Source organism: Fundulus heteroclitus, chromosome 7 (assembly GCF_011125445.2).
Source record: "Fundulus heteroclitus isolate FHET01 chromosome 7, MU-UCD_Fhet_4.1, whole genome shotgun sequence".
Lineage (NCBI taxonomy): Eukaryota > Metazoa > Chordata > Actinopteri > Cyprinodontiformes > Fundulidae > Fundulus > Fundulus heteroclitus.
This window is the reverse complement of record NC_046367.1, coordinates 11,868,762-11,885,439: the sequence shown is the minus strand read 5'-3', so window position 1 is coordinate 11,885,439 and position 16,678 is coordinate 11,868,762. Positions and strand designations below refer to the sequence as shown.

The 16,678-nt window shown below is 39.9% G+C and overlaps 1 protein-coding gene across 1 annotated transcript; it reads right to left on the bottom strand.

Moving 5' to 3' along the window:
* Positions 1–9,321: 9,321 nt before the first annotated feature.
* LOC105940265 (olfactory receptor 2AT4-like) lies at positions 9,322–10,276 on the bottom strand. The gene has a single exon (XM_012882752.3). It carries the CDS (start codon positions 10,268–10,270, stop codon positions 9,356–9,358), a length of 915 nt encoding a protein of 304 aa, XP_012738206.1. The 5' UTR covers positions 10,271–10,276; the 3' UTR covers positions 9,322–9,355.
* Positions 10,277–16,678: the final 6,402 nt, after the last annotated feature.

Sequence of the window (16,678 nt, the reverse complement as noted above, 5' to 3'; positions counted from 1 at the left end):
TTAAACCAGATCAGTTTAGTCTTGGTTTTATTTAAGATCTGACTGTGAAACTGGTCCCTATTGTTAACAATCATAACAACAACAACATAGAAATCAGCACCTCTTTGACAGCATTAATTTTTTACTCCACTGTATTGCCAAGTCAATAACAATGGCTGCACGTCTGTGAGTCAGGTCAGAGCTGTGATGCGCCAGAGCCAGACTTTAATCTCCGTCTTTTCATGGACACACGCAGGCTCAAAACTGGAGTGTTTATAAATCTCCACATTGGCCGGAGTTTTGTTTTAAGGGACGTTTAATGCTGTTTGTATGTGGATGAAAGGCATAATCATATAAGAATGTCTCAGTTTTCCCTAGATATACTGCTTCGTGTGGACTAGGCCTAAATCATTCTGTAATTTTAATCAAAATGTTGCAACAATGCAGGCTACCCTGAAAAATCTACCACATAGGTTACAGTAAATGAGTTATGAGAAGTTTTTTTTTTTTATCCATTTGCTCAAAAAAACACTTGAAATCCCCCACAGGAAATAGTCTTCAGTCTTCTTTTTCCTCGTCATTCAGGAGTAAGTGGAAACTTTATCCATTTTTTCCACCCTCGGACATATCAGCTCCCCTTTTTAGTAAGCAGTATAATGTTAGTTTGAGGTGTATATGGGGTATTTGCGCTCCGCAGCTTCTGCGGTGACTGCATCCTGTTTGAGCTGATAGCAATATATGTGCTAACAATGATTTTAAGGCCAAAATAGGAGATAACAATTGTATGTTTTATGGCCACAGTGTAACTGTACTATTGTGAAACCATATTTACTGTATAGGATAAATTATAAGCTGTACAAAAGTACTGTACAGTATGTACAATTCATGTGTTCTGATGCCATCTAGTGGCTGAACGAGAAACCACATTAAACATTAATCAATCTTTATTAGGCGCCCGCCTATGCATTGAAAATGCATGGCGGAGGCCTTATGTTATGCACCTAATAAGGATTTCTTTATTATTGTTTATTAATATTCCGTCACCGTTAATACAGCCCGAACCGTAGGGTCTACCCCCACATACTATATATCGAAACATTCGTCTCGACGCCGCGATCAGGGCTTTTTGTACATGACGCCATTTCGACTTACGGTTGGAACAAAATTCGCAAAAAAACACAGAAAAATTGTCATTTTCAACCCTCTACTGTGTCGTCATGCTTTCACCTACGAACATCATTTAGCTTCCAGTTTGTAGATATATCTTTGAACTATTCAGAAGTGAAAACGGAATGTGCATATCTTTTATTGTTTTCTCATCACGCCATTTTTAGTTACCGTGGTGACAAAATTCTCCAAAAAACACCAAACTACTCGCTCAATTTTCACTCTACGTGCACAAATTATACATCAACACGTAGGTATTTCTGTCTGGATTCAGGAAATGTAGCCCTCATTGGTGTAGGTCTTTTAGATTTCTTTCAAATCACCTCAGACCGGCAGCAACTCCAAAGTGAAACTTATGCGAAAAAGACCAAACAACTTCAGCCTACTCGCTCAATTTTCACTCTACGTAGACAAATTATACATCAAAACGTAGGTCTTTTTGTCTGGATTCAGAAAATGTAAACCTCATTGGTGTAGGACTTATAGATTTTTTTCATCACGCCATTTTCACCTACCGTGGTGACAAAACTGTCTAAAAAACAACAAACAACTTTAGCATACTCTCTCAATTTTCAATCTACGTGCACAAATTATACATCAAAACGTAGGTATTTCTGTCTGGATTCAGGAAATGTAACCCTCATTGGTGTACGATTTATAGATTTTTCGCAAATCACCTCAGACCGGCAACAACCCCAAAGTCAAAGTTATGTAAAAAAGACCGAACAACTTCAGCCTACTCGCTCAATTTTCACTCTACGTAGACAAATTATACATCAAAATGTAGGTCTTTTTGTCTGGATTCAGGAAATGTAGCCTTCATTGGTGTACGATTTATAGATTTTTTGCAAATCACCTCAGACCGGCAACAACCCCAAACCCTCCCCAAATTGAGCTGTAGTTGTTGGGATTTTTCCATGCAGCAGAGAGCCAGCCAGGGCCGGTCAAAGCCATAGGCGTGCTAAGGGGCCGCTTGGGCCCTCTGGTGTAATGGGGGGGGGGGGGGGGCTAAATTTTTTATTTTTTATTTTTTGTAACAATTAAATAACTTGAACAATTGTTATAAATGAATGATGATAAATGAATTTGTTTAATTTATTTAATTTATTTTGTATTAAGAAGTTTTAAGAAAACATTAAATTATTTATTTATTTCTGTATTTATTTTTAAATATGGAAGACTTGGTCCTCCATACTCCAGGGCTCAACAAGAGTTCATCTAAAGATGTTTTAGAACTGATTGGTGACCTTTAGTTTATATTTCAGAAAGTTAGTTATAAGTAGAGTTATGTGGTTTTATGTTTTTTGGATACAATCCGGGTTAGCACCCGAACATCCCTTTCAGACAGCTTCCACGTGCGTTCACAGTTAATCATGTTGGATGTGGTTCATCCTTCTTGGTGATATGCTGACATTACCCTGGACACCGTGGCTCTTGATACATCACAAACACTTGCTGTCTTGGTCACAGATGCAAGGCAAGGCAAGGGAAGTTTATTTATATAGCACAATTCAGTACAGAGACAATACAAAGTGCTTTACATGATTAAAATATAGCAAAATAAACGCAAGTAGGAATAAAATGTAGCTACAAAATAGAATAAAAGCAAGTAGACATAGAATGTAGAAACAAAGAAGAACATTAAAAACAGTTTAACTAGAACAGTCAAAGGCAATTGTAAACAAATGTGTTTTCAATCTTGATTCAAAAGAACTCAGGCTTTCCGCACTTTTACAGTTTTCTGGAAGTTTGTTCCAGATAAGCGGAGCATAGGAACTAAATGCTGCTTCTCCTTGTTTAGTTGTGGTTCTAGGTATGCAGAGTAGGCTGGAGCCAGAAGACCTTAGTGGTCTGGAGGGTTCATACACTGATAACAAGTGTGTAATGTATTTAGGTGCTAAGCCATTTAGGGATTTATAGACTAACAGAAGTATTTTAAAGTCTATTCTCTGAGATACAGGGAGCCAGTGTAAGGACTTTAGAACTGGGTTCATGTTCTCTACTTTCTTAGTCTTAGTGAGGATGCGGGCAGCAGCGTTCTGGATCAGCTGCAGCTGTCTGATCCACTTTTTAGACAAACCTGTGAAAACACCGTTGCAGTAATCTATTCTACTAAATATAAACGCATGGATTAGTTTTTCCAGATCCTGCTGAGACACCAGTCCTTTAATCCTGGAAATATTCTTCAGGTGATAGAAAGCCGACCTTGTCACTGTCTGTAAATGCTTTTGGAGGTTCAGGTCTGAGTCCATCACTACACCAAGGTTTCAGGCCTGATCAGTGGTTTCTAGCTGAAGCGACTGAAGCTGTGTGCTAACTTTTAATCTCTCCTCTATTGGTCCAAATATTATTACTTCAATTTTGTTTTTATTCAATTAAAGAAAGTTTTGACACATCCAGCAAGATGTGCGCCAACAATTTGTCCTCCTTTGAACTCACCCATGTCACCCATAATGTTGTGTGCATTGCAATATTTTGAGCAAAACTGTGCTCTTACCCTGCTAATTGGACCTTCACACTCTGCTCTTATTGGTTCAATGTGCAATTAATGATGATTGGCCACCAGGCTGGTCCAATTTAGCCATGAAACCTCCCACATTAAAATGAGAGGTGTTTCAGTTTCATTGTCCAACTCCTGAATATAGTGTATTTCACTTACTGAATTGAGTTACTGAAAGAATTGTCCAGACTTTTATTTATTAAGATTTAATTCTAGTGTTTATGTAAGGCAGAGGTTACAAATGTAAATGTTACAACCTTTGGTTTGGACCGTTTTTGCCTTTTCTTCTTTCTATTAGAAACGGCTCTAAAAGAAGAGGTGGAAACAACACCCCCAAAATGACGCTTGTGGCCAAAAAGTGTATTATGTCAGTAGTGGTTTAGGACTACCGTAACAAATGAATGGGAAACGTTGACCGTCGGCTGTCGCCAATTAGCTCATTAGCTGCGTCTCAGATCGAAATACGCAGTTTGCAGCTCTGCAGACGCAAAGTTTTCCCGGTCGGCAGATTTTGATGAAGACAAATCCTTTTCACTCAGAAGGTTTGATTTAAAATCCCCAAGCGATGAGAGACTACGACCAAGGAACTCGGAAGCTTTGCCTTTGACGGTCATGCCCACCACCAGGCGGGCGCCTTCTTCAACTTCTTCAGAAGTTGAACGATTCTAGTTGTCAACTACAATTTGCATTGTAACCGAAATTACAGTTCCAGTACAACTGTCCATCACATACATCACATACATTTGGGGGGGAACCAGTGACTGACGCCTGGTGTTGCCAAATAACACAGCCATTAGGCACATTCTTCCAACTGCCAAGGAGCCCGCCTGACGCGGTTTCCTTAGAGCGCTGCCTTTTACAGTGTTACATCGCAGTGTAACACTGTACAGTTAGATATCTGACTTTTTCATTCATCATATCATTTGCTCCCACCGAGAAATGTTGGGTTTCATTGCAGTTCTAATGTCCCCCAGAGTCAACCTTCACTCATCAATGTGTTATTCAAGCTGTTATCTGTCATGGTGCAGCTTTGTCTGCTGCACCATGCACATTTCAGGGCACTTTTCACCCTCCATATACCTCAGTCTTCTCTCCACCTCAGTAATCATCTACACCTGTCAGTCACTAATCAGCCAGCACTCAGCACACCTGTCAGCCTCCCTATTTAAGCTCCCTGCATTCAGTCCTCCCTTGTCGGTCCGTCTGCTAATTTGTGTTAATTTCTGCCTACTTTAGTTTCTGCTGCTTACCTTATTCCAGTTCTCATCAAGTCCAAAGTCTCTTCATCGCCACCTGCCTGCTGTGGTTCTGATCTCACTACTGCCTTGCATGTATTCATTCTGTCGTGCTGCTGGTCAAGTCTGGTTCCAAGTCCCCATTCTGCTGTGCTTCTGGTTCTGCTGCCACCGTGCTCTGATTCTGTCCTGCTTGCCAGTTCCTGCCTTCACCATCCTCCTGCTTCAGCTCAGTACCGACTCTTGGTTCCTTCTTCCACTATCCACAAACTTCAATAAACTGTTAAACTTAACTCTGTTGTGGTTGTGTTCGGGTTCAATAACAAATCATGACATTATCCACTTACCAGCACCTTGTGCATGTTCAGTAATCGCTCCGATACAAAAATGTCCAACAAATCTAATATGCCATATTTATTAGGCGCCCGCCTATGCATTGAAAATGCATGGCGGAGCCTTATACTGAGCCTTATCCTATCCACCTAATAAGGGTCCATCACCTTTAATACACGCCGAACCGTAGGGTCTACCCCCACATACTATACATCAAAACGTTCGTCTCGACCGCTGTGAAGCGGGCTTTTTGTACTTGACGCCATTTCCGGTTGCCCTGGAGACAAAAATTGGTACAGTGGGTTAGGTGTTTGGCTGCCAAGCAAGAGGTTGCAGAATAGGGTGTTTTCACTGACGTCACTGGCCAACTTCCGGTCCGCCATATTGGGTGGCACACTTCCTTATCTCTAGTTGTCTTACACGTATTATCGTATCGCGAATGGATAAGTACGCCAGCACGCTAGAGCGACCAGATAAGGACGTATATCTGAGGAAATGTTCCGTGATCGACCATATGGACCCGTATGCCCTCCACGGTGCCTTGTTTAGCCGTAATCCAGATGATTGGCCAAATGTAGAGCACGGCGACATAGTGCATTACCTGGTGTTCGGTGAAAACCCTCTGCACACGCTTGAGGAAATGAGAGCTTACAAGGATCTAGAGGCTCACAACCAGTTCACATCTGGTTATGTACATCAAGGAAATCGCCATCATACGTGGACGGGTGAGTTTTAATAAGATGGTAAAAATGTAAACAATCCGACGCAAATGTGTTGCAAATGTGTTGCACCGCCCGCCGGCGGCGGGCGGTGCGCGAAGGCGCTTGGCTGCAAGGCCGATCGACGCCGCTCGCGGCTTTAATTATTTAAGCAGAACAATGACCAGTGCAAAATTAAGTTGTATTTACCGTATTGGCGCCGGTAGGAGCTGCAGATCATAAAGCCAGCAAACAGTGGGAACACAGCAACTCGTTCAAAGGTAGGCTGCGTTCAGACGGGTTAGCACATGCTAACCGTTAGCGCTAACAACCACTCGCGCATGTAATGTACTTTTAACTTGCTGCTATGTGTTTCAAACGTTTAGAACACACTCTCATTGACATCGGGATACTGTGGAAAGTTATGTTCGGTCTTACAGCCGCGATCCAAGCGAGCCGACGACTCTTTATCTCTGTAACTCGTTCAAAGGTAAGCTGCGCTCAGCCGGGCTCTGGCTCATGCTAACCGTTAGCGCTAACAACCACTCGCGCATGTAATGTACTTTTAACTTGCTGCTATGTGTTTCAAACGTTTAGAACACACTCTCATTGACATCGGGATACTGTGGAAAGTTATGTTCGGTCGACTTACAGCCGCGATCCAAGCGAGCCGACTCTTTGTTATCGCTAACAGTTGTTCTCCGTGGTTGCGCCTCCAGGCAGGAAAGCGGTGGAAAATTAATCTGTTTCTATGTTTTTCCCATGGCGATCATGTGTTGCGCTGTTACAGCCCACAATACAGCAACGGTTTACCATGGTTGAAATCAAGTTAAGGTGAAATTAATCAAATTAAAACACGGCTGAGAGAGGGAGTACAGTATGCGGTAGTAATAGGCAGTAGAGGCGGCGGAGGCAGTCAACATGACAGCCGCGGAAAGTAATAAGTCATAACGCCCAGGCCCTATTATTAATATATTCTTCTTATATGTTTTAAATACTTAACAGTTAATTACCTGTGACAAAGTGAGCACCGCAGACTCTGGCGTATTCCAGCTTAACACCGTCCAAATCGGACCTGGATATCCGTGTCAGCCATAGGTGACGGCGTTGTTCAGAGAGCTGTTTTGTTTTTTCACACTGATTCACTATTACGGCTGGTAGGCGATAGAAAGAGCGTTGATCTCCACCTCCACGGGCCGTGCAACCAACCATTAAACACGTTTTCCCCATTGTTCACTTCCAATACTGCCTAAGGCGTCATACAATGCAGGTCAACGGTGCGAAACGACTGCCACCCAATATGGCGGACGCGCTGAGTAGTCACGTGAGCGTGACGTCAGCTGAAAACCCCCTATTGAAACCCTGTGTGGCAATTTCAGAGGTTTACATATTTACCCAACATTTAATTTTCCTTTGGGTTTAAATAAGTATTTTTGAATTTAAATCAATACATTTCACCATTTATTGAAGCCTTTAACATTTTTATTCACATATTTCATTTTTTCATGCTACATTGAAGTATTTAATCATGTTTTAATAACACCAATTTTCCATGCTGCTTCGATGCAGACCTTCTCCTGTCGGCTGGTTTTGAGGAAGACAAATCCTTTCTCACCTCAGACCGGCAACAACCCCAAACCCTCCCCATTCATTTCCTATGGAGAGGTTTTGAAAAAGCCATCTGCAATTCCAAAACACACATGTTTTCAGGATTTTTTTATGCCTCTATTCGAATATTTCCAGGAAAAACCCATAGATTGTCTTGTTCCTCGATCTGTTACGAAATAAACGCAGAAAAAATTACGTCTCTACCATTTACGGTTCCCGAAAGATCGAGCGCTGTTCGAGGCAAAGTATTCCATTCTAATCCAATTACATACACTCTGACTCATCTGTCTGCGTGCTGCAGACAGACACCCAGGGCCGGTCCCAGGCAAAAGCGAACCTTCTTCAATTTCTTCAGAAATTGAACGTTTCTAGTTATTTTCCGTATAGGTCAGTGGGAAATCTTTAAATAACTCTGGCTTAAAAGAACCCTAGGCAAAGAGATGGTTAAACTCAATAATATGTTTTCTATCATAAGAATGTTTTAACAACTAGTAAAAGGGGGAAATGTCTTGTTATTTTCCTTCAAGAAGAGGGTATTAAATCCCATGCTATTCTATTTCCTGTATTATATCATTTTCTGCTGTCGCTTTAACCCTACCATTGTTAGTTAATATGATGAGCCATTATGATAGCTTTGCCATTTTAACCATTTGAGCCTGTAACCTTTATGGTGATTTATTGATGTCTGCTGGTGTGGCAGATTTAAGCAGTCTCCTAACTTTGAGCTTCTTATTTGTGCATCTGCTTACTTCCAGTTTTCTAGTAAATGTAGCTTCTGGAATGTCTTCTTTGCATCAGCTGATAGTAAATGATTAAAGTTTCAGATTTTAGGGCGCTGACATTAAAGTGTTCATTTTAGTTTTCTATTTATTCATTTCCTGTCGATGTCAAGTTCACTTCAACTTCTTCACTCACAAGTTTTTTTGTCTTATTTATTTTTTATTTGTTTATATATTTTTTTTTCTCATAGCTTCTGAATTACATTTATTTTATTGCACAGTAGGTGCCCTCATGTCCTGCTTTGCTCGAAAATTGGTCCTGTTAACCCCATTTTCATTCATTCATTCATTCATACATTCATTCATTCAATCATGCCTATTTGCTCAGTGGCACCACATAGTCAGTGTTACAATGTAACCCTTGCCTTGCATGTGGGGCTTGTAATCACTGGCTAATTTAGAGTCCCTGTCTAGGATTGGGATTTTTCAATAAAAAGAAAAATACAATAGACTTCCAAGACATTTTTTAAAAAGGCTATACATTTAAAAACATGCTAAGCTAAAAACATTGCCACAGTAAATAAATTGAGTAATAACATATTTAACATATAACCCAAAACTAAATAATTGCATAGATACCACAACCGTGTCAAAGGACATCAAAACAAGGCAAAAAGAAAAAATTTAGGACAATTGAACAACAGCATTTTCACTTTTCAATCTTTATCAATCTGATTTTTCTACCTAAACATTATCTGTGTACCGTGAAGTCCAACTGGTATTTGGACAGACTGCTGAATGCTCCATCAACTGTCTGTGGCACCAATGCTCTGGTGATGCCTTCAATTGTGACTCTTCCAGTGCATTCTTGACATGATAGTTCCTTGATATTTGACCCATTAAAATAGCCATCATTGCCTATAATGTAACCATTATTGGCTGTAATATATAATATAGATCCATAAAGGACCATTCCTTTTGAAAGCTTGACCTGGTGTTTATTTACCAGTGAAATGGTTTTATTATCACCGTTAGTTAAAAAAACACAAAAATGCCTAATTTTACCAAAAGGGCAGAAAATCACACACACAGTTAAAGATAAAAGGTAAAAATAAGCTACTTAACTATGACTTTACAAAACAACCAGCTAAGGTGTTTATAAATTTCTCTCATTTTGAGTCCATATATGATTGGATTAAAAAGAGGATTACACATCATCATTTGCATTGTCATTACAAAACGTGCAGTTTTTGAAATATCAGAGTCTAGTCTAATAATAATCATGTCATAAGTAATCAAACAAGAATAGTTAATTAAAACCAAAAGGTGAGGTAAACATGTCTGTGCTGCTTTTTTCCGGACTTCTCTACAACTTCTACAGGCCACTACAAGTATTATTGTGTAAGTGAATAGTATGAAAAGCATTGGAAGAAGAGCAATGTTGAATAAAACAACTAAGCCGTATATCAACAATGCTCTCGAAGCCACACAGAAAAGAGAATTCACTATATTGTTGCAAAAAATACCACTTAAAGTAAAACTACAGAGCTTTGTATTTACATTTCCAATGACAGGCACAACAGTGTGGCAAGCAGGTACAAGCCAAGCTAGAACAAGAAAAATAATTACTGTTCTTTTTCTCATGATCGTATGATATTGCAGAGGTTTACATATCGACACAAATCTGTCATAAGCCATGGCTGCTAAAAGCAAGAATTCTGAACAACTCAAAGAGTAAAATGCAGCTGTTTGAGTGAGACAAGCCTGATAAGACACAATCTGTTTCTCTGATAAAAAATCTATCAAAAGCTTTGGGTAGATACAAGTACTAAAAAGAACAGAATTGATTAACAAGGCAGCAATAAAAATGTACATAGGCTCATGGAGGTTTTTGTGAATCACAACCAGATAAACAATGATAGAATTGCAGGACAGAATCAAAATATAACCTGTGACCATGATGAAGAAATAAAGAATCCTATATTTTTCCAACTCCACATGGCCATCAAGATTAATGTACGTTATATTCATAACTTCAGGAAGATTAATACAAATTGTATAAATAAGTAAATGAGACAGTCAGGCAAGCATGTGTCTTCTTTGTTTACGGATACTCACACCTCTTGCATGTTCAGAATGGAAAGAGTTAGATCAACTATTTAAATAGACCTTTTGATCCACTATGGATTTCAATCTATTCCATATAGAGCTGTTGGCATGATAACAACTTCATCAAACAGACAAGTGTAAGAACTTCCTGAAAAGGAACATTTGTCAGATCTTCAGTATTCTTTTTGCAGTAAAATTTAGCATTTATTAGCCCTCCTACCCCTCCCTTAGGCTTCACTAACCTATATATTTTTTTTTACATATAGACAAACCTTTTCATTTTCTAAATGATCAGAACCATTAAGGGAATATTGTCTCATTAGTTTGTTTGATTTTAGGCCATTTGTTTTATTAAGAGTTTTCAACGTTGGAAGCAAATAAACACTGTCATGTTCAGGCCTGCCTGTCCGCTTGCTGCCACTCATCTTGCAATGATGCAATCAAAATCATCGAATGCACCTTTGAATCAACTCCATTGGCAGCTCAGTCTAGCTCATCTCCTTCACCTGATCATCTGCCTATGTACTCTGGACTTCAGCAGGCAGACAGGCGCCAGATTATTGAAAGTCTGGAGTTAGTAGATGTCCAGCAATTTCCCTGCATGATCTCTGTTCATGACTAAGACCAAGTTTAACAGATTTCCCTACATTGTCCAGCCCCTGTCAGACATCTACATTGCCTTCTGCCCCTATGGATTTATTTGCCTGTCGTTGCCTGCCTGGTTTCAATATAAGCCTGTCTTACAGATCTAATCGTGTCTGCTGCATCAGCTCTGGCAGCCCTGCCTATGTGATGTCCTCACCATTTCAGGTGTTTACGCTTCATTTGATGAGCGGGGTGAGGTTCTGAGGAAATTTGCCCTAAAGATCAAGATCCTGTGGGAGTATGTTCTTTTCCATCCTCCTCTGGATGTTCTGAATAGATTTGAGGAGATGGAGAGGAGTTTTGAGGCTGTTGTGGCAGCTTAAAACCATGGTCAACCTTCTCAAGAACAGCTACCCAAGCCTTCTATGATCACGTCAGCCATGGAGGGTCTAGCCGACACCTCCATGTAAACTATGGAAGGTCTGGTTGAAAACAGTCTCCAGAGAACCTATACATTTCTCCTAACCCTCTGCCGCAAGCTGCAGGCACTGTTGCTGGCTGATTGCCTCAGATCCAGCTACTGACGACCGCCGGATACCTCTGACTATGTAATACCAGAGCAAGCAGAGAACCGATATTCGAGCCAGACATGATGTTTGTGTTTCAAAGGTTTATTTAAATTAAAGATAAAAACCCCAGCGCAGGCAAACACAGACATCTCTTGGAAGGAGCAAACAGGAAACTCTGGGCAGACGTTCTGTGGCAGATCTGGGCCAGTGTATTATGATGGCTCTGGGTAGGAGCCATGGTATGATTGCTGACATGCTTCACAGGGTTTGTAGACATGATGTAGCCCAGGTTATGTATGGAATACAGAAAGCCAATGAGTGTTCAACAAGGGAAAGGCAAGACAAGGAAATCCAAAGAACAAGAACCTGGTCAGAAACTTGGCTGGTAGGCAAGGATGAATGCTGGATACATCAGGTGCACATGCACACTTGGATCAGTTTACCACATTCGTAATAACTCGAGACTGACAAGTGTTTACATGCACGTTGATTGGCTCATCAATTGGCATAAACCACCCCTCTCATTCAAAATACTATTTCATTCCAATTGAGCTTAATCCGATCATCATATTCTGATTGGCTCGTTTACGTGATGCATTTTTATTCTGATTGGCCATTTATTAATAATTAATAAATGGCCGACTAGCTAGTGAGATGTACACAAACGGACTGTTTATCTCCCAAGTACTCTCTCCTGGGAGAGAAAAAAATATGCTGGTAGATCATGAATCAACTCAAATATCACATTTAAAGTTAAGCTTTTAACATTGCATCATCATTCATGTTTCAAATACTCTTTCAACAGTTAATTAATGAGCATTGTTTGGATGTTGAAACACTATTTTTCAAATGACATATATCAGCAACATTTTTAAAAGGCACATTTGTAAAAATAATGTTTATTAGACATACATCTCAAAAATGGTTGATATTTTCAATGCTGAATCCATGATGAGATAACACCACAATTTCAACTGTTTGGTGTTCAATGTTGTTTTGATGTTGAATGAATGTTTTTCATAAACTGACATTATGTTATAAAAATATTATTCTGAAGTCACCATGGCCTCACAAAACTCAGACATGATGGCTGTGTATAAGATCCACTGTTTGCTGATTACAAGGCCAAATGCTGCCGCTGCTGGGGGATACTGATTGTCTATGATAGACTTCCTTTGTTTTGTCTCAAGCCAAGACCACTGTGCAGTATTAAGGGGAGCCGAAAAGCGAGACAGGCAGAGAAAGGGCAGGCGCAGACTGCAGCGGGACCGTGGGGTGTGAATACTTTCCATCTATGTGATCTCTGCTCTGTTTCTCAATAAAAGTGCTGGAACTTCATCACCACCGTCTCCTCATTTAGTAAAGATGGGAAGCCAGTTATTATTGTTTAGAATTCCCATAACATTTGGCGTCACGAACAGGATATGGTTATCCTCTTACATACAGAAAATAAGTAAGATTAATTTAATTAGATTAAATTATGGGGACATTTTAGATCTGGTCAAGATTGCTGAGAGGCTGTGATGATAAAAGGGTAACAGCTTAAAAGGTGATATCAATGAATGAAGGTTTTCTCTGAGGAACATTAAAGCAGCAATGACATCCCACATTGGAAGTCCTGTTGTGTAAAGAACATCTTGAATGGGACATAAGGTGAGATCCTTACAATGAGAGACGTTCCACACATGGGGTGTGGAGACCCCTGGGGCACAGCTGGTGGAACCAGAGAGATGACGACATGGTCCCACAGGTTACCTGACACTTAACACTGACTGTAAAGGGTTCTGGGTTTTCAGGGTTTCTTAAAACAGAAAGGTTCAGATAACCTTAACCTTTCCTGACCAGGCACTCAAAACACAAAGATCAGATTACCAAGGCCTAGACAAATAGGAACGCAGAGAGGGGTTCATCCAATAACTTCTTAATCAAATTCCTTAATCCTCAGTTGAGAAAAAAGGCAAATAATCACATATAAGGTTTACTTTATTTTAGGATTAAAGTGGGAACTAATTCTGATTTGCTTAAGTAGCTTTAGTTGTTCAACAATGTTAGAACGTTTTCAAAAAGCTCCTGTTCTCTACCTCTCCTGCTCACTGCTTTGTTTTGTAGAACCTTGGCACCCTTAAACAGTAACAGCATGGTATAAACATTTTGTCTTCTCTGTGCGGAACAGCACCTCCCTTTTTTCTTAAAAAAAAAGAGAGAGAGAGAGAGAGAGAGAGAGAGAGAGAGAGAGAGAGAGAGAGAGAGAGAAAAGGTTTGATACAAGTCAAGGTGAAGTTGGAAAAGGCTGCCACATGGAAAGGCTTCCTTTCTCTCAGCTGGGTTTTCAAAATAAAACGGGAAAATGACATGAAACAAATATGGTGATGAAATTATGTTGCAGAGAACTTTGACTGTCAGACAATAAAAGTTAAGACACACATTGAGAGCATTCTGCTAAGTATTGCTGGAAAACTACTGCAAATACATTTGAACTTAAAAATTACTCTTTTAATTAATAATTCAATTTTAGAATTCTGGGAGCTAAATAATTGTGCACAGAATTATCTTGAATGTGAAAGTGCTTGGAGGATGGTTTTAATAAATGACACATGAATGGAGTTTTGATAAGAACACTAATTACACCTTGTTTTTGTTCCCCAATAGAAACAAGGGCTCATGTCTGCAGACCATTTTCACAAAGTGTTTTATTAGGGAGAAATGCAAAATAAAATGCTCAGTGCCCCATCCAGAACTGAACATTCATTACCATCCAGCCCAATTGTCCAGCCTGCGAGGAGGAACCAAGAAGAGGACTGGGGATGCAGAAGCCAGAGAACGCTGATTTCTTATTCTACAACGGGAGGAGTTGCCTGAAGAGACCCTAAGCGCGATTAGATAAATTTCTGCCTTGTGCCCTGAAAGGCCTGAAGGCTTTCTTAACTTTGCGTTCTTGACGTTTCGGACTCTTCTCATATTGTGTTGCTGTTTGTTTAACTGCTCTGTTCCACTGACTCACAAGTTTGATTTTTTGTGTTATGAGATCTACACTGTAATGTTGCATCATGTTCACCAATACGGTTGTATGGTAATACATGGAAACTGTTTGCTTCAGACACACAAAGACCTATGGTTTATGCACCTTTTGATTTGATATAGGAAGAACCAGGATCTGATTGGTTCTAAAGATCCTTTAGAATTTGCTGGTAATGGTAACTCCTAGTTTTAATAGAGGTACTTCTCGCTCAGATTGGCGTGATTTCACCTGGGGTCACATCAGTTTTTATCATCCTTTAGAAAGGATGAGGTTTTCTGGTGCGTGAAGGCCCAGCCTGCCCTCTGATACCCCACACTGGTACTCCTGGATATGTAAGGTATGAACCTTGATTCATACCTTACATATCAGTAACCTTGGTTACTGAACAGGTTTAGCTTACCTAGCCTAATGTAAATTTAAAATAATGTGCGCATAGGGACCTGAAACAGGCCTTACTTAATTAGATGAACCCTAAATTGTAGATAAAAGCTAAACCTTTGATCTTGTGTGATAAAACTCTATGAAGCATTCATGTTGATCTGTACTAAAAGTTCCAGCACTGCCTGGTTCCAACACGGGTTCCTTTTGGGTCCCACTTTACGTGCTTACAGAAATGGGTCCTCTGTGTTTTGTCCACGTTTCATATGATGGGTCATCTTGTTTTGTTTTGATGCTGACGACGCTATCATGAAAAAAAAAAAAAAAAAAAGAGATGAATGTTATAAAAATATTATTCTGAAGTCACTATGGTCTCACACCACTCGGACATAGGAGGCCTGCAGACATGATGGCTGTGTATAAGATCCACTGTTTGCTGATTGCAAGGCCAAATGCTGCCGCTGCTGGGGGATACTGATTGTCTACGATAGACTGTCTTTGTTTTGTCTCAAGCCAAGGCCACTGTGCAGTATTAGGGGGAGCCGGAAAGCGAGACAGGCAGAGACAGAGCAGGCGTAGACTACAGCAGGACCGTAGTGTGCGAATACTTTCCATCTATGTGATCTCTACTCTGTTTCTCAATAAAAATGCATTTAAAGGTCCTGGAGGATGACGTGGAAAGGACAATGTGAGAGTAAATTATTCTGGGCCGGAGTAAATAAAATTTACCCTAATCAAAAGAAAAAAAAAGATTTATTCTTGACATTTAAAGTGTGGGATGCTATTATATATTTGGTAGATACTTTTGTAGAGGAGTCTCAGATGAAGATCTGGACATATGATAAGTGTGTGTCGGTCTCAGTTATTGTTACTAAAGAGCTCAAGCCCCTTGAAAAGAGGCTCACGGGCTTAAATATTAATTATATAAGTAAAATGGTAAAAATAAACCCAGTGGTTTTTTATTTTTTACCAATTGTACATATATTTATGGACCTACTGTATTAAAGTCTAACTCTTAGTGTTAAAGAAGGGATAAGGATAAAAAACAAAGGATTTTAATGCCAGAGGCAGAAGGTTTGTCCATACTCAAACATTCTGGACTAGTTAAACATCGCTTTCTTAATGCAGGCACAAGCGTAATAGTATCCCAATTGTCTATCTTCTTATGGCCACTGGGTGACAATTAACTGTTTTCAGCCTGGCTGTAGTCAGGCCGGTCCTTTGAGGCCTGTTCTGTTTACCTCAGTGCAGTTAAAACACATGGGAGGCCACAGAAAAGGACACAAATGACAGTCATTAATGAACCTCCGTGACAGGCCAAGAGAGACCGTTTAACTCAAAGTTACTCATACCAAATCACATCTATCTCACAGGACCATGCTAAAGTTCTCTAAACACATTGCATCATACTAAGTGGAACTGCCTTCTCTTTCTTCTTAGACACACACTCACAATTCAAAGCACCAACTTTTATCAGTTTATGAGCAACTTTCTGACAACATTCTAAGTATGTGGTAGATCTGTGGAAAAGCTTTTCGTGAATTGATTTCTTGACAAGGTACAAGTTCCTTTTTACAGCAGGTAGAGATGGGAAACAATCTTTCACATAATTATTAAAAATAAACATATGTGCCTGACTAGACGTTTATACTGAATATTGTGCCACAATCTTTTTAAAGATAAATCATTTGTGAAAATGATTAGTAGGAAGGCTATAATCTACACTCTTTCGGAATGTGCTGGACAAAGCAGACTACTTTACAGTCCTCTGTTTCCTCA